Source organism: Myxocyprinus asiaticus, chromosome 24 (assembly GCF_019703515.2).
Source record: "Myxocyprinus asiaticus isolate MX2 ecotype Aquarium Trade chromosome 24, UBuf_Myxa_2, whole genome shotgun sequence".
Taxonomy (NCBI): Eukaryota; Metazoa; Chordata; class Actinopteri; order Cypriniformes; family Catostomidae; genus Myxocyprinus; species Myxocyprinus asiaticus.
The window spans coordinates 24,717,996-24,742,940 of NC_059367.1; the positions used below are offsets into that span (position 1 = coordinate 24,717,996).

General features: G+C 37.3%; 1 protein-coding gene across 3 annotated transcripts in view; it reads right to left on the reverse strand.

Moving 5' to 3' along the window:
- Positions 1 to 162: 162 nt before the first annotated feature.
- LOC127414922 (sodium-dependent phosphate transporter 2-like) overlaps positions 163 to 24,945 on the reverse strand; it is a 57,717-nt gene continuing 32,934 nt past the window's right edge. For 2 of the 3 annotated variants that reach the window (XM_051653323.1, XM_051653324.1), the window contains 8 exons: positions 21,811 to 21,896; positions 20,659 to 20,755; positions 20,360 to 20,479; positions 18,090 to 18,299; positions 17,072 to 17,681; positions 14,022 to 14,207; positions 9,127 to 9,211; positions 163 to 3,243 (listed from right to left, as the gene is read on the reverse strand). In XM_051653323.1, the coding sequence (XP_051509283.1) occupies positions 3,079 to 3,243; positions 9,127 to 9,211; positions 14,022 to 14,207; positions 17,072 to 17,681; positions 18,090 to 18,299; positions 20,360 to 20,479; positions 20,659 to 20,755; positions 21,811 to 21,896 (1,559 nt within the window). In that variant the 3' untranslated portion in view covers positions 163 to 3,078. Of the gene's footprint in view, positions 3,244 to 7,326; positions 7,412 to 9,126; positions 9,212 to 14,021; positions 14,208 to 17,071; positions 17,682 to 18,089; positions 18,300 to 20,359; positions 20,480 to 20,658; positions 20,756 to 21,810; positions 21,897 to 24,945 lie in introns of all 3 variants that reach the window. The other variant, XM_051653322.1, reaches the window with a different exon arrangement.

Sequence of the window (24,945 nt, forward strand, 5' to 3'; positions counted from 1 at the left end):
CGTTTAGCTCATTACTAACCCTGCGGCCAAACTACTGCAGCCCAATGTTATACTGCATATGTGAAGGATTTCGCTATATACTTAGTGATGCGCTGCCATAAAACAAACGAAGTCATTGCAGGAAGGCAGATTATAATTGCCAGCTTGATGCAAAACACTAGATGCCGGTTAGTAAAAACCTTTATTGATTCTAGCTGTGCCCCTATCTGTCTAAAAATTGGTATCTCCATTGCTGGTGCAGGTCTGATTGACCACAGCTCAATATTGCATTTCAGGGAAACTAAATTACAAAGTTATTTATCCTTTTCAAACATAATCATGAAAAGTTGTTGAAACTGAACAACTCACAACCACTCTCACTCTAACACAAGAGAGAGACATCCCTGGGCAAGAAATAACAGTGGATATATGGAACCAACCCCTGCCTGAACTGTTCTTACATAATGTCTTTTTTTTTTTTTTTTTTTTACAATAAAATCATCATCCTCAAGAAAATGGTTGGTGGCATTTAGCACTGAGCATTCTTGTAATAATGACTTTTACAGCATATTCGTTGCTCAGGACTGTTTTAAGCCCAGTTCACTCTCCATTTGAGAAGTCACAACCCAGGTAGAACTCATATATGTAGAAAAATATAGTTTAATGAAATTTATATATCTATTATTTGTATTATTATTTTAATCATATCCACCATGTAAAGTTGTGTACTACATGTAGCAGTGTAAGGTAACAGTATCATGACGATTTACACTGCCGTAACACAAAATGACATGAAACACCTTCCACTATGCCTGGTTATTTCATATTTAATTTGTGATTAATAGTTAGTCTTTGATTGGCATTTTTAGGCAACTGCAATGAGTTATTCTACAATATGATTACTATGTAAACACCACAGTACTGAAGTTACTGTATCCAACAAACAGTAAAGCACAACATTACAAGGCAAATGGTCATTTAAGCATAGATTTGTTCTTGATAAAAAATAAAAACAGGAATACACGAAAAAAGAAACAGCAACACTTTGCATTGGTTCAAAGCCACACATTTGTATACAGTTTCCAAATCAGGCAAATTTAGGTATCTGTCAAACCACTTTCATTCTAGGCCTAGTAATATCATTTTATGTGAGCCTGGCCATATTTTGAACTAAAGTCATGAAACTCTTTTTGGCTTCTTTACAGTTCGGGGACCAAAAAAATATCATCCTTACATGTTCACCTCTCTCTATATAGCACAATTGTGCCACTGAATCATATATTGACCTGATATTCTGATAATAAAACATATTTTTCTTCCGATATGCCTCGGCTTTATCAGTGAGGCTGAATCAAGTAGCTGGATTCTGATATGAGATTCACCAAAATCCAGGCCCATCATAGGGCTTCCAACACTGCCTCTCCAGAGATCATGTATGTGAATGTGGGCGAAGTTGGTTAGTCTATGTTTGTGTTTTTATGTGTGCCCATTTGGGGATTTTGGCTGTTCTGGCACATAAAGTTATTATTATTGGCATCATCCATAGAGCTCTACTTACGTCTATGACTCGACTGAAGAGACTGGCATATTCTGTTACATAATGTAATTAGTGAACACTGTCAAAGAATATTGCAATTAAACTTGAAGATAATCAGAATCTTTGGCTATTAATTTTACAAAAAGAGAAAAAAATTAAACGGGTCTAAATCATCTATGGATATGTATGAATAATAAAAATAAAAAAAAATTACTGAAAGAGGGCTCAAAATTCAATACTTTAGATATTACTTATTTAGGATACAGTGCCGTTTATGATACAAATCTGCTCCCATTTCCCCTCATAAAAAGATGTAAAAGATTGAAATCCTAATTTATTCACTGATTTTTCAGGATAAACAAATGGGAGCATGAAAGATATTTTTGAAAATGACTTTTTTTTTTATATATAACATACATGATATACCTTGACATGATTATGGATGTAGTGTCTTGTCATAGTGAAATCATTTTTGAATATTTGATCATTTTTATATGCTTGGTAGAGCATATATTTCCCGCAACTACCAAAACTGGTCTAAAATCTCCTTAATTGTAACAGTATAAAACCTTGAAATAAGGAAAAAAATAAACAAAAATAATATAAGTGGAATATATATATATATACACAGTAGAAATTATAGTAGCATACATAATTCAAAATATGATTTTGTCTTTCTTCACACCTGTTGTTTTTAAAAGGTTTGAATGGTAACATATCTAAAAAATAAATATGATAATTAAAGAATAGGGAATTCTTACACATTACCCGCTACAAAAATCGTATAATATTTTATGTATCATGAGATAGCACAGTTCTATTTTGTTACTTAGCTTGTCTTTATGTGGCATAGACGGTTGGCTGAGGTATGTTACCAGCTGAGCTGATTTTAGCGATGCAGTGCTAAAGTACTTAACGTAACAGCAGGATGTTTTCAGTGTCATTGCGAACAAATTATTTACAGTTTTACTTTTGACATTTACAGTTTGACCTTTTTGTGAATGGGAGTCAAGGTGCAGCATATTTGAAAACAAATAGTGGTTTAAACATTTAGCGATCCAAAAAGTAGTTGGATAACTACTTTGTGCCAATATAAATTGTGCCTTCAAACTGATTCTCTAATCCCATTCTTTGTGCGAGACGGGCAAGAATGCATTGATATATTTGATGTGTGTACTTGTATGTGCACATCCATCCAGTTCTCCATCCGTTTACTCTCTTAAACGTGCAAACTGTACTTGTAGGACCACAGATAAATGAGAACCATTTATGGAACTTTGAAATGTACCACTTCATATCACTGAGCGCAAAAGATCTTAATGTTTATGGTAACATTTCAACAAAACAAAAGAAAAATGAAACGGAAATAAATACTTTTGACAAGATTAAGGATATTTAAGTAAAAGGATTCTGGATGCTTTTCCAGGCAGCATTTGAAGACACTCCCTCTCCCTATGGCTGTCCCCTTATATCTTGATATTTTATTTTTTTTCGGTCCTTCTCTCTCTCTTTTTTTTTCTTCATTACCATCCTATACCTCCCTGTCTTCCCCATTCTTCATCTCAAACGTAAGGCAGTATGCCGTAGACAAACAGGGCCATAACAGCGGCGCTAAAGAGGCCTGCTACAGGGACAGTGACGAACCAGGCCAGGAAGATGTTCCGGAAGAGCCGCCAGTCTACAGCCTTCTTGGAGCGGATCCAGCCAACTGCCACCACTGAGCCCACCTGCACCCATGGAAAAGGGCAAATCAGCAGCAGCAGCAAAATACGTTTGGACCCATAAAGTATTTGGACACTTTTGGACAATTAATTCACATAAATGTCTGAATGTCATTGCACTAGACAAAACATTTGGAACCAAGTGGCATCTGCAAACAAATGTAAATGCTACTGATGAGCTTTTCTCAGAACTAACTTCTCTTTTCACAACCAATTTCTGGAATTACTTTTAATTACCAACAGGTATCAAGGTGACCAAATACCCCTCCACATTGTATCTTCATTATGAACAATAGGTATTATTTCATCATTTGAAACTTAAACTTCTTTGTGCTAAATTTCTTTAAAATAAATGCCACTTGGTTTGGTATTTTTTATATATAATGCAAAGACATTCATATAATTCTAAGGGTCCAAATACTTTTGAAGCCACTGTTTATTAAAAAAATATAACATGTATTTGATAACTATAGTGTTCATTTTCAAATATCCTGTGATGCTCTTGGGCAAAGAGGTTTTGTAGGACTGTATTTTTTTTATTCCATATGTTAAAGTGGCAATGTTAATGCTAATAAAGACCTTTAAACACTTAAGCTATGTTCAGAATAGTATCCTACCACTACTCCATTAATAGTATCATCTGTATTATATCACACAATGCAGTGCGCTCAACTGACCTTACTTTAAGTGTGACGAATGAATGAAAGTAATATCCTTCACAATAGCCACTTTTCCACCATCGGGCCATTGCGAGACAGGGCTATCAACTGGTTAGCCAGGGCCAATAGAATCGGACCTCGAGCCAAGAGACAAAAATTTAGGGCCACCCTGGTGCCAACGTCACACACCCCATCATTTCACAAGCAAGAGGGAAACTCAAGCTGAGGTATCAGACTTTGGAGAAGACTGGCTACCCCTCAAAATAAACACGGATTTGTACTTCCTTTTTTCCGAACCTGTACCTTTGTGCGCTGGATACACAATTTGGCAAGTTCGGCAACAATACACTTCATCACGTTTTTGTTCGGCAGACGCCGTCGATCTGACGTTGTAGATTTTCATCAGCCCAAATATTCAGAAGAGCCCTGATTTCATCTACTGACCAGTACTGACGATTCTCCATTCTCCGTTGATCTACTGAGGTAAGCTGGTAGCTAGAAATGAAAATTGGGAAATGAGTATCTTGGTGCATGAAACCTCTGATCTGACTCTGTGAAACTCCGCCATTGATACTGACCCCGCCTCAATCCCCAGCTGGCCTTCTTTGGCCCAAGGGTAATCGGTGGGTTAAAGGCCATTGGCCACTGGCCCCGAGAAAGCCCAGATGAGGCATGACGAATACCAGGAAGTGACAGTGGGAACGCAACTGGCCCTGGCATGCCCTCATATGGCTCGATAGTGGAAACGTTTAACATCTTGTTCCATTACTTTATCCGACTGCCAAAAGTTCATTTGCATTTGCAAAATTGCAACAAAAAAATTATACAAATAAAAATAGTAGGTAATATATAGTTCATACTGTGCACCGTGTGCAGTACGGTAGTATTCCATTCTGAACATAGCCATAATATCTGTTCTTTCCCTTAGAATAACAAAATACATGGATTTGATTAGTTGTGCAAATTCCTGGATAATAATTAGAACACAAGAGTACCACAAGGTCTGAAATCAGTAAACAGAAGGAAACCTACTTTGTTGGGTTGGTCGTCATTTTCTGCCAAGTTACAGTATGTCAACATAAGTGGCATTTAGAATCAAAGCTAAAGTATGCAGCTTTTTCAGTGTTAAAATACTTTCTCCTATCCCTGCTTAATATGCAGAGACAACGACCCGCCCCAACAACGTTACTTAACCAATGCCATGAGTTGGGGTTTGGACGACAGTAGACGAGAAACGTATTCTCTAAGTCGTTTTGAATTTTTTTTAATTTCAATTCCATTCGGTGGCGCTAGTGTTGCAGAAATGACATACTTCAGCTTTAAGACCCAGTGTCCAGTACTTTTAACAGAGCCATTATACTCCCCTGCATTAGTCATTTTCCTATCGTGCCTGAAAGGCAAAGTCATGTCCTGCATAACACAGGGCAGCGGGAGGAATAACATTTCCATACATGCTGTGTGACTCAGGGGTTCTGGTGACAGGTGTTGTGCTAGATACAAGAGTGATCTGGCTCTTCTTATACGGTCAGTGTAACCGAAGACTTCATCACGGGGGGGCTAAATTTGGAGCAAAAGTCAACCCAAAGTCAACAACAGAGAAGAGAATTGCTCTATTAAAGACTTTGTACCTTTAAAGTCTCCCTTGATTTTCATCAAGATTGAAACCCCTTGATTTATACTTTTTGACTTTAGGTAAGATGGTTGACCTATAAGCCACATGCCCAACGCATGTGTTCCAGGCTAGCATCATGATGACCTTTATATGAATTTAGTGGTATCACTTGCTCAGCACAGAAGATAGAACTAATGAGAATGTGATCAACAGAAGCATGACAGATATGTGATTCCTCCACTGCTGCAATATCTTTGTTCTAGTTTCAGAATAATGCAATACACGCCCCAAATGTATTTGGACACTTAAGCCACGCTTAAAACTGTTTGAAGGCCTTGGCACTGTAACAAAACTTCAAACCAAGTGGCATTTATTTGAAAGGAATATAGCACAAATGCACTTTAAGCACATTAATGCACTTCACTAGATGACATTTGTTTAAAATAATTAAGCAATAAATAGCCTACTGTATATTGATCGAAATTAATTTAAAAAGATTAACACTTTTCGGCTGTCAAATTTTGAGAACACCTGTGGATACTCTGCTAGAACCAGGTGTGAACTGACTTCATACATCCACTAAAAATGATCTTAGCACCAGTAGGTTAACAGTAACTGAAAATGGCAAAGAAAAGTGAAGTTAGTTCTGAGAAAAGTCTGGCATCATTTGTTTGCAGATGCCACTTGGTTTGATATTTTGTATCTAATGCAACGACATTCAGACATTTTAAAGTGTGACTTAAGTGTCTTTTTGGGGGCACTGTAGGTGACAAATCTGGATAATGCTGATCTGGACATGAACTGCTTCTCAATCACATATTTGGAATTCATATTTTGGATGTTATCAGCACAAAAGCATGACACATGAACGTCCAGACTGAACCTCATTCTCTCTCCTCTCAGCCTCAATCTAGACTTTAAAGCATCATAAAGGTATATTGATGACATACTGTAAATATGTAATAAAAGCACTTATAAAACAGAATAGAGGTCGTGGAGTGGAGTGGAATGAGGTATCAGACATGCTTTAATTCCCTTGATTGGCTTTGTACTCCAGAGCATCCCAAGACCCCTACAAAACAATTACAAAACACTAGCAGGAGAACAGAGAATACACTGAAGCAAGATTTGTGGCCACAAAAATTAATTAGGCTTTTATATTGATTGTGTGACTTTTGGAGAGACTGATGGTCTAAATTAATCTCATTTCACATTTGCACATGTCAAATGTTAATGCAAACCATTTAACAAAAATTAACAAAGCTGTTGACCTATGGTAATGAGGAGAAATGAACGACTTTTAATAGCATCACTGCAAGTTACATGGTGTGGTTAAAACATGTTCAGCATTTGGACTACAATCAGGGTTCCCACACTTTTTGACCAGAACATTTCAAGTCATCTGTGATTACTGAATAAGGATTTTTAAAATAATTTTAAAGATATTGCACATACAAAGAGTAATTTCTAGCCAATTAAATATTTTAGACCTAAGAATAACTAAAAAAAAAAAAAAAAAAAAACTTTTTTTTTTTTTTTTTTACTTTTCCAGGCCTGTGGAAACCCTGTACAATGTATGTACTATGCAGTACCTTCCAAAAATATACAGACTTTGTTTCAGTAAATGCATGTTCTTTAGCCTTTTAGTTAAAGCTAATCACTTGAAAAAAAGAATGAATCAAATTCAAATGAATCAAAGCTGCAATCATGGAGTCACATTTTTGCAGAGATGAGCTGATTGGTTGAACTGTGATTATTCTAGTGAAGCCATGAGGGTGGAGCTTAGCACTACCAAATGCTTCATTACAATACCAATACCTTGCAGTGGGTGGAGCTTATAGGAATGCCCACATTTGAGGCAATAAGCACACTTAGAGCACTCATTACTTCAATGCAAAATCCACTGTAGAAAAGACAACAAATGACAAGACACAAACACAACAGATAAACATGAGACACAGCATGCAGCAAGACACCAGTGACCCGGGCAAACATGGACAAATACAGTGCAACATGCCATGAGAGAGAGATGAGGAGGGGGACAAAGAGACGATGTAGTGAAGCACCACTTGAAACACATATCTGTGAAGAGAAGACTGCGATCTTTCAAGTCTTAGAGAAGAGGAGGGAAACTTGTCTTCATTTTTACAGGGTTTGAAAGGCTGTGTTGACCTTAAAGAGAGGTATCATTGTCCTAGCTTTGACATCAGTGTGCAATAAAGTTGATTTATAACGGTCAGAGTCCGAGCCAATGACATCAGTCAGTGGATGGCTGAGATCAGAGTGCCTTCCAGACAATTCTCACAAATAGGGTACAAAATACACCTGAAACTTTACAAATTTTAACTAAATGTCAGCTAACCTTCGAAAGTTCAAACTACATTTTATATGAGCCATTTATTTTCCATTTATTTTATAACCATTTGGGAAAAGTCTGAACAGACAAGTCATTTTAAAACCCTAATTTGTGATATGTTTATGCTTTTAGCAATAAACATTAAATCAATTAAACAAAATTTTAAAAATAAAATGGTGGCAAGTAACAGGGTTGAAGATTTAGCCTAAATGAAGATATTTTCTAGTAGGGGCTTGCTAGTTAGGAATCAATTGTTTGTTTTTAGTTACTGATAAACGTACATTTCCAATAAATTAAAGATAATATATATTTGTTTAATCCATTTTGTTACAATAACTTTGATAAGAGAGTTGAATGGTCGAGCTGGACGAACACAGTCAACACTACAAACAGAGATTATTTTTTATTTCATGAATGATATTATTTTTGGTAATAAAAATAAGTTTCAACAGTGAATTGAATATGAATTCAATATATGTCACAAGTATGACAGTGTTGTATGATTTTAATTGTTGGATACAGTCCACTGAAATGGGAGGAGCCAAAATCACCATTTTAAGGAGGATACAGAAATTTGATGTGTTTAAATAGCTACTTTTCATGCAATCATTTAATGTTAGATAATACTTTATGTAATATTTCTCTCTCTGAAGAGCATCATTTTTTGCTTTAAAAAAAAAAAAAGATATAAAACAACAAATTGTACCCTGTTTGTGGAAAGTGTCAAGTGTTGCTCTACATTAGTGATAGACTGATATATATCGGGCCAGGCCGATTAATCGGACGATATTTGGCCATTTTGCGATTATCGACATTGGCTAATAACTGTTTGCTTGGCCGATTGACAGAAGTGTTAATATTCCCTTGTGTCATTTCCAAAATCTACCAATAGATTAGTCAATGGATGGTCAACACTTTCTGTTTTTAAGGTTTTTTCTTTTCAAGTTAATGCAAATTTGAGTAATTGTGGCATAAAATTATTATTATTATTATTATTTTGTGTGTACATCTAATTTGCTGTTGTTAAATTGTATTATGTTTATCTGCTCTCTAGATATCGATATCGGCCATTGAAAAACCCATATCAGTCGACCACTACTCTATATCCATGTCATTATGTCAAGAGCAATTCTATCATATGCTAAAAGCTGAAATGGATAGCACCTCTCAGTCCCTATAAAAACAGACAACTCCCTCCTCTCTCCAGTGGCGTGCACACAGTAACCTAAAGGGGGCCAGCTGGTGTCAGACACGATCTTTACCTTGCAGTGTGTGGTACTGACTGGAAGTCCAATATTGGACGCCAAAACAACAGTGAGCGCTGAGGCCAGTTCAATAGTGAATCCACTGCGGAGGGCAACAAAACAAATTTATACACCTGCAGTTAAACCAGTAATGACAATGCATGCCGTCGAGAGAGGCCACAGCATGCAGGTCTGGAGGAGGCAATGTTTGAACATGCAAAAACTCCATGAGGAGATCCAGATGATTCAGTGACAGGAAAACAGGGTTGACAGGTTTTTTGTACATTTTTGCCTATAATACATGTGTGTGTCTGTACTTTGGAAGTGAGAAGGTAATCGCAATAGAAACGTGTGCATGCATGCAGGTGGAAACAGTGGCGGATTATGGCTGTGCTGAATTTCTGATACTGATAAACTCTGTGGTATTAATAACTGTTTGGGACGATCTGTTCACAAGTGGACAGTGCTAAATATGGGCGAAAATTGGGCACATTTCACTATCCATTGCACTAAAACAAGGGCTTTAAAATTTGCCAGTTATGTGCGGCTTTAAAAGAAAATATCTGTCCGGTCTGAATTTGGAAAAGTCCATATACATATATACACACTTCACAGAACTTCTTCAGTATGCAGTCTGGAGTTCATTTAATACTGTGCTTTCCACTTGAATCGTTTGTCGTGAGATTAAAATTTAAGTTTATTTGAGAGCAAGTGTGCCGACTTTTCCACGATACATCGCGGTTCAAAAATGTAACGATGCACATTGATGGGAAGGTTTTTTTGTGTCTGTTCTATCCAATATGCGCAACATCCTACACCTACAGAGGATACAAATGTAAATCTCTTTATTGCACACAAGGAGCTCTAAAATATGATTGCACACAGGCGTAGTTCAATGTGTTCGACTAAAACTGCGAAAACTTAAAGCGAAACCAACAGCGGGAGAGAACTCGAATGTCCGTTTGAAGCGCCAGAGTAATCTGCACTGACTGCATGAGAGAAAATTACAGAGGTTTAATGAGAGTGCACTTCCACTTATATGCACTTTTGTTACCTCAATTTCCTTACGTGCACATTTAGGAAATTATATTTGATTTATGAACGATTGTTTAAAACCTTATGCACTTTAAACAAAGTCATATCATTTCATTTCAATAAAAAATGCGATGCTTGATTTGGTTTATATTTGCTCATTGCGCTCGCTTGCGCCCTCTTGTGGGCTTAGGAGACAATACAGTACTTTTTTTCCTCTAACATAAAGTAGTATTTAGAATTTGAATATAATTCGAATATTACTATTAAGTAAGAAATTCAAATTTAGTTTTTCAGCCATTTTGACAGCCCTACTCTATATAATGCTGAATATTATGTATAATAATGCTATGGGGGAATCTAATCCTGATGTCACATGTCATGTCTGATTTGATTTCATCAGTAAATTATTATTATTTAACTGAATAAACATGCACTTCTATTGAATATTTAGATGTAATCAGAGGCAACATTATTATTAGAAAAATACCATTTTAATTTAAAATATCTTAAATATATGTAATCAGTGACAGTGTGTATGCAGTATTTGTATCTAATATAATTTCATATTTTCAGTAATCAGAATTATTAGCTAATATTTCCATTTAGTGATACCATTGCCCTGTTCTGGGCTGATTTTTAGTACATCTCTGATGAATCACTTAGCGTTTTTAAGAGCAGTACATTTAGCTAAATATTAAAGGAAATGAACTGTTTTGCATATGTCTTTGAAAGTTTGTTTTTATTATTCTTACTTTAATCTGAACGTTTCTTGATTCAGGCTTAGTTTAAAGAATGGTGAACCAAAACGAACTGTGAGATGAGTAAATCGTTACACCCCTACTAAACAGCACTTTTGAAATTAAACAAATACGTGAAGTTCACTATTTCTCTAAATTATCCTTGGGTTACAAAAAACACTCCTTCCTGTCAACAGACATCAAAGCCTGTCAGATGCTGAGGTCATGACAATTGTTATTTTTGTGTACTATGTGGGGGGCAGGGAGCTGTGAACATGACCACCTGATCCCCAGCTCTATGCTGCTTTACTTTGGAAAGGCTTGTCAGAACATGCTGGATTTTGGAGTGCCCGTCTCTGGTAAAGCAATGTCTGTTACACACACATTTGGAAGAACTGAATATTTTCACATAAATTAGACAGATCGAAAACCAATTTTACAGTTTACAAATGGGCTTTTTATATTCTCCGTAACTTTTGTGAATACTTTTTTTCTTAAAAAAATACATTAAAGAGTTGAAACTCTTAAAAAAAACATTAAGAGTTTCAGATTTTCTGAAGAACATGCAAGTGGTGCACAATGCTAGGGTGCTGGTGTGGGTGATTGTCAGGGTGTTGCTATGTGGTTGCTTAGGTGTTCTGGGTGGATGTTAGCATGTTGCTATGCAGTTGCTATGCAGTTGCTAGGGTATTATGGTTGATTGCTAAATAGTTGCTTACTGGCCCAAGTGAAAATCCAGCTCATGCCCATGTCTCTATGATATTCCGGTTCTTAAATATGGCTCGGCCCCTCCCTCAATCTTGGTCTATGGGATTATAAGCCTATTTTACAATCTGATGATTTTAGGTATCATGCATGTCTGTAGCATAAACGGTAGGGGACGAATTACACTTCTTTGATCAGCCAATTAGAAGACTTTGATGTGCTTTCTGTCTGTCAATCACGTTCTCATAGTGTAGTAGTTGAAGCGGAACAAGCGGTTCAAGTTTAATGTCATAGTTAGATTCATAACAGTTGTCAGCCAAGGTGTGTTATTTTGCAACTGTTGTGTTTGACAATCATGAGAAGATTAACTGCTCTACAGTTTGGTCTTATTGCTATCTTTGAAGGGCGGTATTTTGGAAAGAGGGGGCTTGTCTAATTTAACAGCTCAGTTTCATGGAAGTTCCAGAATGGCTAAAATCGCTTACAGCGGGGCCTGGGTAGCTCAGTGGTAAAGACGCTGGCTACCACCCCTGGAGTTCGCGAGTTCGAATCCTAGGGCATGCAGAGTGACTCCAGCCAGGTCTCCTAAGCAATCAAATTGGCCAGGTTGCTAGGGAGGGTAGAGTCACATGGGGTAACCTTCTCGTGACTGCTACAATGTGGTTCGCTCTCGGTGGGGCGCGTTGAGTTGTGCGTGGATGCCGCGGTGGATGGTGTGGGACTCCACACGCGCTATGTCTCCGTGGTAACGCGCTCAACGAGCCACGTGATAAGATGCGCGGGTTGACGGTCTCAGATGCGGAGGCAGCTGAGATTCATCCTTCACCACCCGGATTGAGGCGAGTCACTACGCCACCACGAGGAGAAACCCCCTCCCCCTCAAAAAAAATAAAATAAAAAAACATCGCTTACAGCATATTTTATACATGACTTATACTAAGTACGAGCAATAGTAATAGTGATGCACGCCTTGGCAACCACCACTAATCAATACTCTAAAAAGACAATATAAGGTACCTAAAATCATTTACTTTTGCTTCCACAGAGCAATGCTATTACAAGACATCTGTTTATAAAGCAAATGGAAAGCTTCTGTTCTAACTATCAACTCATGCTCATTTGTTTTTGATGGTTTGTCTTGTTACTAAGAGAACATAATGTTAAAAAAGGCCATGTACACAAGTGTCTTGCTAAATTTAGCATACCCCGGCAGTTCTGGGTTGAGCGTGCAAAAGAGTTGCCGGTTGCCTTTATTCTAAAATGTCTTAAAAGTTTAAATTACGGTCATTTTGCTGTGATATTTAATCCAATTTGTGGTGCCAAAAAAAAAAAAAAGATGGATTGAGGGCAAGCACTCAAACATGAGAGGAGAAAAGCCAATTCAATCCAGAACTAATCTAGGCAAGATTTCAATAGCAGATAAACTTTTGTGACCCTGTAGGCAAAAGCACATGCTCCATTTCTGAAGTCTACTATTACACTGTCAGGACAGTCTGGTCTCAGTTCTCTGATTTTTTTACTTGTACAGTAAATGACCAAGATCTGAACCTTTAACTATGCTATTTTACCACATGCTAAAGAACAGAAAGATGGCTTTTGTGTTTATGAAATAAAACATGGAAAAATAGTATGTTTTCGACATGGGTTTACCATAGGAGGTCATTCACATATAAAGAATTTTGCTATTATTTCTTATTTCACAATATTCACTGTGCAATAGGTTCATACTGTGCATATTGTGTAAAGCCTATAGAATTAGTTGTGTAAGGCATACTCTTGTCTATAATGTTTGTTTTTAATTTTTATTTTGCCTATTTATAGTTATGTATATTAGTGATAGACCGATAAATTAGCATATATATATTGGGTCATTTTTAGATTATCGACATAGGCAAATAGCTCCTGGCAAATGGCCAGTTAACAGATTTGGTTGTTTAATCTTATAGAAGTTCAAAATGTACAGACAGCTTTTAAAAACTTTTTTGTGGACTTGAGTATATATTATGTAAAATATGAAATAAAAGTTAATTTAAGCAATTCTGCCTACGCCTAACTGTCATTGTATTATGTTTATATGTGCATTATATCGGTCGTCGGCTGCACTGTTTTCAAAATATTGAAACCAGTATCGACTGCTGAAAAACCATAAAGGTCGACCACTAATATATATACCTGTATGGTGTATATTGTGTAAATTGTGTATTTTGTTTCATGTTGATTTTTTTTGTGGTACAATCTGTGTACTGTATAGTGTTGATTGTCTGGCTGCTAATGCACCCCAATTTCCCACACACGAGATCCACTGAGTATGTAACTATTTATCTATTTATCTTGTAACACTGTTAGATTGATCAGCACATCTGCATGCAACAGGAGCACACGTTACAATCCCCATGCACAGATGAGTCATGCATTCTGCCCACATGCTGATCTCACCTGGAGGGAGTGATAGGAGTGAGGTCTTTGCCCATTGTCTGAATGACACGTCGTCCCCAAACCCATAATCCAGTGCAGATACCCACTCCACCATAGAACAGCAGCCAGACCGGTGTGGCTGCGTCCATCATCACCCCACCCTGCTCGTAGATCATCCACAGGGCCACCAAAGGACCAATGGCATTACTGAAGAAAAGACAAATCAAGCACATCATTCACAGGAAAGTGACTACTGAGATGATTAATATTGGGAGTGAACATCCAGCCCACCAAAGTTAGGATACAAACTAGGGATGCACCGATGTATCGGATGCCAGTATTTATAGGCCAATTATTGACCAAATTAAAATCATATGCATATTGGTTATAAGCATGAAAATGTTTAGATGAAAAATTGATAAGTGTTTTATAATTAATTAGTAACACACTTTGAAAACTCTGAATTCAAATGCACAATACAGAAATAATAATAGCCACAACATGTAGATGGGTTGGTACTCCTAATAACATGTAATATTACATTTTTATTCGTTCTCACGTTCATGAGGACCTCCATAACGGACGTGACAGTTGTGAAAGCAGCACTTACCTATAGGCTACATGATGAGGAAAACCATCCAAAATGCTTTGAAACCAGCGTACTTTGACTTCTGAGACATCGGTATGATATCCATTAATGCTGCATGATTGATTGAATTAAGATTGAAATCGCAATACGGCCTTGCACGCTTACTAGACCTAGTCTGCATTCAGCGCTGTGTGAGCAAGCGCAGCCCTCTAGTGGTCTAAACACTATAATACAGAATTTAAAGGGGTTATGCCATGAGGAATCAAGCTTTCCTTGATATTTTGACATATAAGAGGTCATTGTCCTATAAAAATATACTGTAAGTTTAAGAACTCAAAACGTCCTCTCCAGTTCGAAAAGGGCATTCATTGTTTCAACGGATTCTACTGGCTACATTGTGATGTCACAGTGCAGTGTCATTTGAACAGACCCACCTCAACATACGTAATCGTCGCGGTGAACAGATAGTGCGGCTGAGGTACTTCCACTCTGGTACTATTGTTACTGTTGTTTGCTTTTAACCAACGAAAAGATATCAAGAAAGGTCCACAGACGTTGTGTTCCTGGTTGGTGAAAAACTGCATCTCTGCATTACCTTCTGAAGGATCCCAAAGTTAGGAATGAGTGGCTTATTTAAACTAAGTTTCTGAACGCATCAATGTGGGCTTATATGTTTTGTTTGGCACATTTCTCTAAGGATTCTTTTGAGAATTATTATGAATAAGACTTTTCAAATAAACGTATTTAAAGATGGAGCAGTGGCAACTATACTGGACACAACAGTAATGCCGGTGAGTACTACTGTTTCTGTCTGTGATTTTTTTATATTTAAGGAATTGTATAGTTAGCTGTTTTTAATTAAACCATGATTATGAAACAATGCAGAGCGGATCATGCTTATTACACGGTTACCAAAGAAATACATAAATGCTTACGAAATACTGATGTGAGATTAAATAATTTTATTATGTAAGAATAATGTGTAGTGCAGATTGCCACGAAAGACAATGGTGTATTAGCCTAAACTAATGACCAGGTATGACTTGTTCTTAACAGCTGGTTATGAGCCAAATCAGCCATGAACCAAATCTGAGGCACAGAACCTTGGACTCACTAATGCCAAAGAATGTGAAGAAAATATGCCCTTTCTTTGCTCCTACAGTAAAGACATTTTAGGTCTTATTCTGAACTAGCTAATCACAAAGCTGTTTCTCAAAAGCATACTACAACACAGACAGGTTTTAGAGGAAAGCAAAAGACATGAAAATTTCACAAGAAAAACATGTCTTAGGATATAGAATGCAATCTATTCTTAAACAATAAGGTACAAGAGACAGATAATAGGAAACGTAACGCCTCAGTCACCATTCACTTTCACTGTAAGATAAAAAGATGCAATGAAAGAGAATGGTGACTGAGGCTAACATTCTGCCTAACATTGCCTTTGTGTTCCAAGTCATACAAGTTTGGAACAACATGAGGGTGAGTAGATGACAAGACAACGATTTGCGATAGCAAACAGGTGCTTTGTGTCAAATAGGGCTGGGTAAAAATAACTATTTTCCGATGCATCGAAATCTTCGTTTGAACGATCTCTATATCAATTCTTAAATCCCAAAATCAATCTTTCACTCTATGTGGCAACCCTCTATAATCCAAGTAAATCACTCGCATGTGCAACCAAATCTCACGCTTTGTGACTCAAAATATCTATGATTAGCCACTGGCAAGTAAATGTTCAGATTTTACTCACCAGTGATTGAGTAGTATAGTGAAGTTATTAGCACAGAGGTGCTTTCACTGCGTGTTGAGAGTAAAAATTTGGTTTAACTCGTTCTGTGTGTCCAAAGACTAGATCCATGGATTCATATGTCATTGAATAATGTCTCTTTTAATACCTTTTCTATTTTTTTTTACAGTCAGTTGTTGATAAAAATTACGCATGTCTTCTCTTGTTATATGCGCTTACTGGCTGAATGCCACTAGTCATAAAGAGACAGTACCGATTAAGCGCGTGTTCTGCATATCAAATATAAATACTTGTAAACAGTACAAATTATGCAAGTAAACAATAAAAATGTAAGAAAAATAGATATGCAACAATATATGCATTTTCAAGACAATAATTGATGGAAAAGACTGAATTTTTTACATTTTCAAAAGCTAAAATGTGACCAATTTGATTAAAAATGAATGATAAAATTTGTAAAAGTACAATTTTCTAATTGTACCTAGAAGGGTTGCCTAGAAGGTTTGTTTATAATTAAGAGCATTAGCTGAGAGATCATTTCTTTTATATGTAAGCAAAATGGACATTATAATAGAAATTTACCAAATAGCAAATCGAGATCGGAATCGAACCGAGAGCTTGTGAATCGAAATCGAATCAGGAAATCTGTATCAATATCCAGCCCTAGTGTCAAAGCATCCAAGACAAGGTCTATCCATTAATAATAATAAAAAAATATGTTGAGTGGCATACCTGACATCATTCCCACCATGTGCGAATGATCCGAAACATGCGGTGAGGATCTGCAGGAAGTGGAAGAGCTGGAAGACTTGAGGCTTGTCCTTCTCCTCCTTATCTTCATCAGGGCAGTCCTCCAGCACACCCTCTGCAGGGGCCAAGGGGTCCATTTTATCTGTCGCCAACTTCACATCCACATCACCTTCCTCTGCCTCGATCTCTGCCTCTGCCACTGCGTTACAGTAGCTGGAGTAGCTGTCGTAGCGCAGCCGCTTCTTCGAATAAAACACACTGTCGCCCACTAGCTTCTCGCTGTCCTCTGGCGGAGGGGCGCTGGACTCCGAACGCATCACGGGCTGGACTGGAATGCCACAGATGGCTGCTGTGTAGCACGTGTAGCTGTTGTTGCGACGGAGGTGCCGGTAGTTGTTGTCCTGACGCGAGGCACTGCGCTCGTCCTCCAGTCGGCCCAAGTGGATCTTGTGTAGGAGGTCTTTGTAGAGACCCGAGTCCTTGTGAACAGTGTGGTAGACCTGACCATTACTGCGCATATGCCCGTCAAAGCTGAAGCCCCCATTAGACACAGGCGACTTGAGGCAGCCATTGGTCATGGAGTTGGTGCGACCTGACAGAAAAATTGATCCACAACAAAATGTTCTGTTGAGTCCACTTGCATTTTTCTAATTTAAAAATTATATTATCTGCATAACAATTTGAGTGAACATTTTAACTGAAAAAATGTACATGTCTTTCAGTATTTCTTAGTATTTAATATGCCCCCCTTTGGCTTAATGACGGCATCTACTTGAGATGGAAGTGGACTCCCCAGGCAATGAATCATTAGGTTTTTGTGCAAAACCTAATGATTCATATTATATCAGCATGATTTGAGAATGTTTCACAGAGCATCTTGTGAGTCACCACTGTACATAAGGTGAAAGCAGGATAAAGATGACCATTTTTGTCATCCAGTACCAAGGTAACCATTAAACTTCATTTAAACTAACATTGAAAATCATGTCTTTTAACTCACCATACACCCTGCCGTTGGGCAGGACAGTGCCTCCATTAGCCAGACTGTTGAGCTCTCCTGTGGACTCCTCTGTCAGGGGCAGCACAGCATCATTAATGCTTTTCGCACCTGGAAGCTCTTTAAACACAGGGGCTTCCTCTTCCTCCTCAGGGATTTTATCTAAACTCTCATCTGAGATGCGGGACAGAGCATGCTCTTTCTTCAGCTGACCTGTTTGAGGAAAACAAAGGCAGAGAATCATTAAAAAGAACACTGGACGACATATTTTGGGCATCAATAAAAGCGATGTTATTTGCTGAGCAGATAAGGAAGAGGACATACACTTTGTGAAAGTGGTGCAAAGTGAAAAAATAAACATCAGCAAGGGTTTCTGTACATTACAATGAGAATATCAAACAACCATAATCACATGGCTAATCCATGCATGAAAAACTGTGACATAAATAAGATTCAGATTTTCTTGACTGATGAATTTCCAAGACTTTTTCAGCCATTCGTGATTACAGCATAAGGATTTTAAAAAATTCTTCATAGAGATTGTCCTTACAAAAAGCAGTTTCTAGCTGATGAGATATTTTAGAGCTAAGCATTACTAGAAAAATATATATTCACTATAGACATTTTCATTTCTATGGCTTCGAGATTTTAAAATTCCTTGATATTTCCAGGTTTTTCATGAATTTGGGAATCCTGAAGATTACAACTAGACCTTTTAAATCAAGCAGAGACTATAAAATACAAGAAAACAAACAACCACAAGCATTTTAAATTAGTGCCTCTCATATTTTAGAGGTAGTTTGAACTTCACTCAAAGAATTGATTCTTCTCAAAATCTAAGGAGTATAAATCACCAATTTTACAGATTTCCACAATTTAATGTCTCTTAGATAGCTAAACCATACTAATAAATAAGCCTTCAATATTAAGACAAATATGATAAGGCTTGCAGTGGCCTTGTGCATATATCAATAAAGAAAATGATGATCTGTGTGTGAAAGCACTGCTTTAACTTTTCATTACATTCGAGATTTTCACCTCATTTGGCTGTTTTTAACAAACCAAAACATTTGTGCAACCAATATTGCATTGAAAAAAGTACAGAGACTGTACAAGGTCACTGTGACTCGTTTTAAAACAGTGATGTTCTCAAATAAACAGCTTCAGTTTATTTGCTTTTCGTTTCTCTCAACGTCAGTTAAACTCAACATGGGCCTGCAAGCCAGAGCCAGCAAAAGATTATCTTTTCATTGCAGAGAACCCCAGCAGAGCAGCAGATGTTAGACAAATCCTTCCCCTCCTGAACTGGTGCAGATACCTCATGCTGAGTCACATCTCTTACTTTTTCCAAAGCTAGATTAGAAATAACACCTAATTTAATGGCCAGCTGTCACTAAACGAAAAAAACAAAAAAAACAAAAAGTGACTCTGCACATTAAGTCACTAATTACAATCAGGGATCCAGCACGTTTTAACCAATGAATCCCGATGACTTTTCCAAGCATTTTTTATTACTGTATAAGGATTTTTAAAACTCATTTTATAGAGATTGCACTCACAAAAAGCTATATTCACGGTAATTAAATATTTTTGCTGAGCATAACTAGAAAAAAATATATTTAGTAAAGACATTTTGGAAACACTGTGTCCTAATTACACATATTACATGTTACTATTATTAATCACTATAGTAATAATATATGAGCACAAGCAGCTCCATAAAATAATTGGTAACACTATTTTACAGGGTCCTTGTTATAAATATTACATGTATTGACTGTAGTATTAACAGTAAATTATGCATAATTACAAGCAACTAACCCTAAACCAAACCCTAACACTAATACTATAGTAAGTACATGTTGTTAATTAATATTACTCAGTACTTACATTTGTAATAACACTGTAACAAGGACATAGTAAAACAAAGTGTTACCAAATAATTACACAACAGGTATATGTAATTAATTAGTAATTACATAATTATTAGTAATTTTATTCTGTAATTATTAGTAATTTTATTTTATTAATTTGCATGACTTGTCCAGGCCTAAAAATTCCATGATATTTCCAGGTTTTCTATGAGTGTGGAAACCCTGTATAATTATGCTCAGAATTGATTCCGATTAGTCAAAAAAAAATAAAAAAAATAAAATAAAATAAAAAATTCAGGAAAAGAGAGTAAAATTTAGGACAATAGTGAAGACATCTAACACAGACATCAACAACAACTCAAGCCGTGAGTCCACGGGAGAGAAGAGGACAATACGTACTTGCTATTTTCCTTCTCATCCAGGGGCAAACAAAAATCCAGACCAGACCGGCACATACCAGTGCACCAGCCAAGGTAATGAGGGCAATGGCCCAGATAGGGAGCATCTCCAAGCCCAGTACTACAAAATAAAGAAAGATAAATATTTCATAAAAAAAGCTCTAATAAAATCAATGTAATAGATGTAGCATACTTATGGTGAGATTTAATGACACATTCAATAACAACAAACAAAAACTTGTCAGTTCAAGGACGTCTCTGTGGGGAATGTGCTATCACTTTAAGAGTGAAATGGCTTACATGGAGCTCCCGTGAACATGATGGAGAAGGTGTTGATTCCAATGGTTGAGGCATAGAAGAGGGGCAAAGCACGGAGACCATTGGGAACAGGGTCATCCTTTAATAGACAGAGCACAGAGAGCTTCAGCTCCAAACAAACCATACAGATTTAACAGATAAAGATGAAACATTTCCAATTTTACCTTTATTTCTCTTGTTTGTCCATTAAAAAGGAATAGTTTACCCAAAAATTACAATTCTGGCACCATTTACTCACCCTTATGTCATTCCAAACCTGTAGGACTTTCTTTCTTTGAAATTTTTTTTTTTTTTTTTTTTTTAAGTGTTGGAAGAATGTTTGACCATGCAATTACAATGAATGGAGACTGGAGTTTTTCATCAGGTGTCGCTACTTCTCTTATGATTTCTCAAGAATGTGCTAAAGAGAGCGAGAGAGCTTTTATGGCACTTTTGCATCCTTTTTGAAGCTTGAAAGCTCCAGTCCACATTCATTGTACACCAGTCCATTCTTCAAATATTCTCTTTTTTCACAATTTTCATAGTTTTGGAAATACATGAGTGAATGATTACAGAATTTTCATTCTTGGGTGAACTATTCTTTGAAAGTTATTTTAAGGTCAGAACATTTTGCATTTACAAGAACAGTTCAGTGCTTTGCAATCATTTTTGAATGCTATACATTTAAATGTTCCTTTAAATCACAATGCTTCTGTGGCCACAGGCAAGAATTCACTTCCAGGCTCCTTACTCTAAAAGGCTTAAACATTTAAGTGTTTACTGAACTAGTGTCACACCAAGACACATTCACTGTGCCATAACAGATGCTGCTGTAGAGTTACTGTCACAGCAAACTAAACAGACACAGGCACAGTTATTTGGAAATAGCTGAATGCATGTTAAATTAAATAAAAACATATGAGGTCTTACATTCACTGGTGATGGACCAGTCTATAAATGTGAAGACTGGGCAAAGCCTCTAAAGCACTTTTAAAATGTTTATATTACATATATAAACCACAAGAACAAAACACTTAAAGCCTGTCTGAGCACTTCAATAATTTTTATGTCAACATTTCTCAAAGCAACACTACTTATCATTAAAGTACAGTGAAGCAAGACAGGTGTAATACATGTTGATGACTCTGAACTCACCTTGTTAAGAATAAAATATCTGATGAAGAAGAACAGCAGACCAGACATGAGACCAGACAGCAGAGGGGAGATGAACCACGAGGCAACTATATCAAATAAACAGCAATTACTAAATCAATAGTGTGCCAATATAGATGACACATTATGTAGCTAGAGGCAAAAAGGCCATCATAAAATATTAAATAAATTACACATCAGTTTCAAGGGAATTTACAACAAAAATGGGATAATGTCACCCCAGAGAAATTACATATAAAAAAAATTGCATTAAAGGGATAGTTAACCCAAAAAATAAAAAAATAAATAATAATAAAAATGATCTGTTATCATTTACACACCCTCGTGCTGTTCCAAACTCGTATGACTTTCTGTCTTCCATGGAACACAAAAAAGGATGTTAGGCAGAATGTTGGCCTCGCCATTCACTGCCATTGTATGGAAGAAAAAAAGATGCAATAAAAGTGAATGGGGACTGAGGCTAACATTCTGTTTATCATCTTCATGTGTTCCATGGAAGAAAGTAATATGCAACCTAGTCTCATAGAATGAAAGTTACTATGACTACATTTTTGCAAACTGAGTTTTACTGCAGTTTCCTGGTAAAATTAACACTAGAGGTGCTACAACAACTACTCACAAACCTCTGTTATTATATCAGAACACTTTTACTCTAAATAATCATTTGAAAAACGATACATTTTAATGCTTGTATTACAGACCCACCTACATTTGCACACTTATTCCAACATGATCAGCTTGCGTGGTAGCTCACCTGATTGATTGTTGGACTTTGGACTCGGAGGCTGAGGCTCGAGCGCAGCCAATGATGCTCAAAACGACAGTGAAGCGAAAGTGCCATAGCAGCAATGCGAAATGACGTGATTTCTTCAGTACATGTGCTTTTTATGTAGGGATGTCCCGATACAATTTTTTGAGAACGAGAGTACCGATACTTTCGTTTTGGTACTCGCCGATACTGAGTCCAATACTTGTTTTTTCGTTTTATTTTTTCTGAATTCCATATCAACAATTTATTTCAAGTTAATCATCAAAATGGTGTTTATTAATATAATTAATAAAATTTTCTTTATTTATCACACATTATACGTTTGCACATATACAGTGAAATTCTTCTTTTTCACATATCCCAGCTAGGCTGGGGTCAGAGTGCAGGGTCAGCCATGATACGGCGCCCCTGGAGCAGATAGGGTCAAGGGCCTTGCTCAAGGGCCCAACAGTGGCATCTTGGCGGTGCTGGGGCTTGAACCCCTGACCTTCTGATCAGTAACCCAGAGCCTTAACCGCTGAGCTACCACTGCCCTCATTAGACAAATTCCTTAAAAACTTTAATCAAATGAAAGTATGGGGGACTAAAAGACGCTGACCAGTTCAAATCCAGGGCATGCTGAGTGACTCCAGTCAGGCTTCCTAAGCAACCAATTGGCCTGGTTGCTAGGGTGGATAGAGTCACGTTGGGTTATCCTCCTCGTGGTCGCCATAATGTGGTTCTTGCTCTCGATGGGGCACGCGGTGAGTTGTGCATGGATGCCGTGGAGAATAACATTTATTCATTGTTCCTGTACTGTATATTTCACTGTTTAGTACAATTTAATTAATTGGGACTAACCATATATCATTTGAAATGTCTTAACCTCAATCATCAGTAATTTATAATATATATATATATATATACACACATACACACACACACACACACACACACACATATATATATACGTATATTAGTTCTTAATACTGTGTATTGCCCCCTTTAGCATCAATGACAGCGTGCAGTCTTTTGTAATAGTTGTCTATTGCAGGTGGTTTAGCTGCCCATTCGTCTTGGCAAAACGCCTCCAGGTCATGCAAAGTCTTTGGTCGTGTTGCATGAACCGCACGTTTGAGATCTCCCCAGAGTGGCTCGATGATATTAAGGTCAGGAGACTGTGATGGCCACTCCACAACCTTCACCTTTTTCTGCTGTAACCACTGGAGGGTCAACTTGGTCTTGTGCTTAGGGTCATTGTCGTGCTGGAAAGTCCAAGAACGTCCCATGCGCAGCTTTCTTGCAGAAGAATGCAAATTGTCTGCCAGTATTTTCTGATAACATGCTGCATTCATCTTGCCATCAATTTTCACAAGATTCTCCGTGCCTTTAGAGCTCACACACCCTCAAAACATCAGTGAGCCACCACCATGCTTCACAGTGGGGATGGTATTCTTTTCACTATAGGCCTTGTTGACCCCTCTCCAAACATAGCACTTATGGTTGTGACCATAAAGCTCTATTTTGGTCTCGTCACTCCAAATTACAGGGCGTGTCAAGGTGTTGTCATTTGTGGCATTGGCAAAGTAGAGGCTTCTTTCTGGCAACTCGACCATGCAGCTCATTTTTGTTCAAGTATCGTCATACTGTGCTCCTTGAAACAACCACACCGTCTTTTTCTAGAGCAGCCTGTATTTCTCCTGAGGTTACCTGTGGGTTTTTCTTTGTATCCCGAACAATTCTTCTGGCAGTTCTGGCTGAAATCTTTCTTGGTCTACCTGACCTTGGCTTGGTCTCAAGAGATCCCCGAATTTTCCACTTCTTAATAAGTGACTGAACAGTACTGACTGGCATTTTCAAGGCTTTGGATATCTTTTTATATCCATTTCCATCTTTATAAAGTTCCATTACCTTGTTAAGCAGGTCTTTTGACAGTTCTTTTCTGCTCCCCACGGCTCAGTATCTAGACTGCTCAGTGCATCTACATGAGCGCTAACAAACTCATTGACTATTTATACACAGACACTAATTGCAATTTTAAAAGCCACAGGTGTGGGAAATTAACGTTTAATTGCCGTTTAAACCTGTGTGTGACACCTTGTGTGTCTGTAACAAGGCCAAATATTCAAGGGTATGTCAACTTTTGATCAGGGCCATTTGGGTGATTTCTGTTATCATTAGGGAGCCAAACAACTATGTGATAATAAATGGCTTCATATGATCACTAACCTTAAATAAAAGACCGTTTTTTCTGCATGACCAGTCATATTTTTAAAATCAATGCCAAAATTTCACAATTTCTGCCAGGGTATGCAAACTTTTGAGCACAACTGTATACTGACTTACCTCAGGCTGCCTCGATTGTCCTA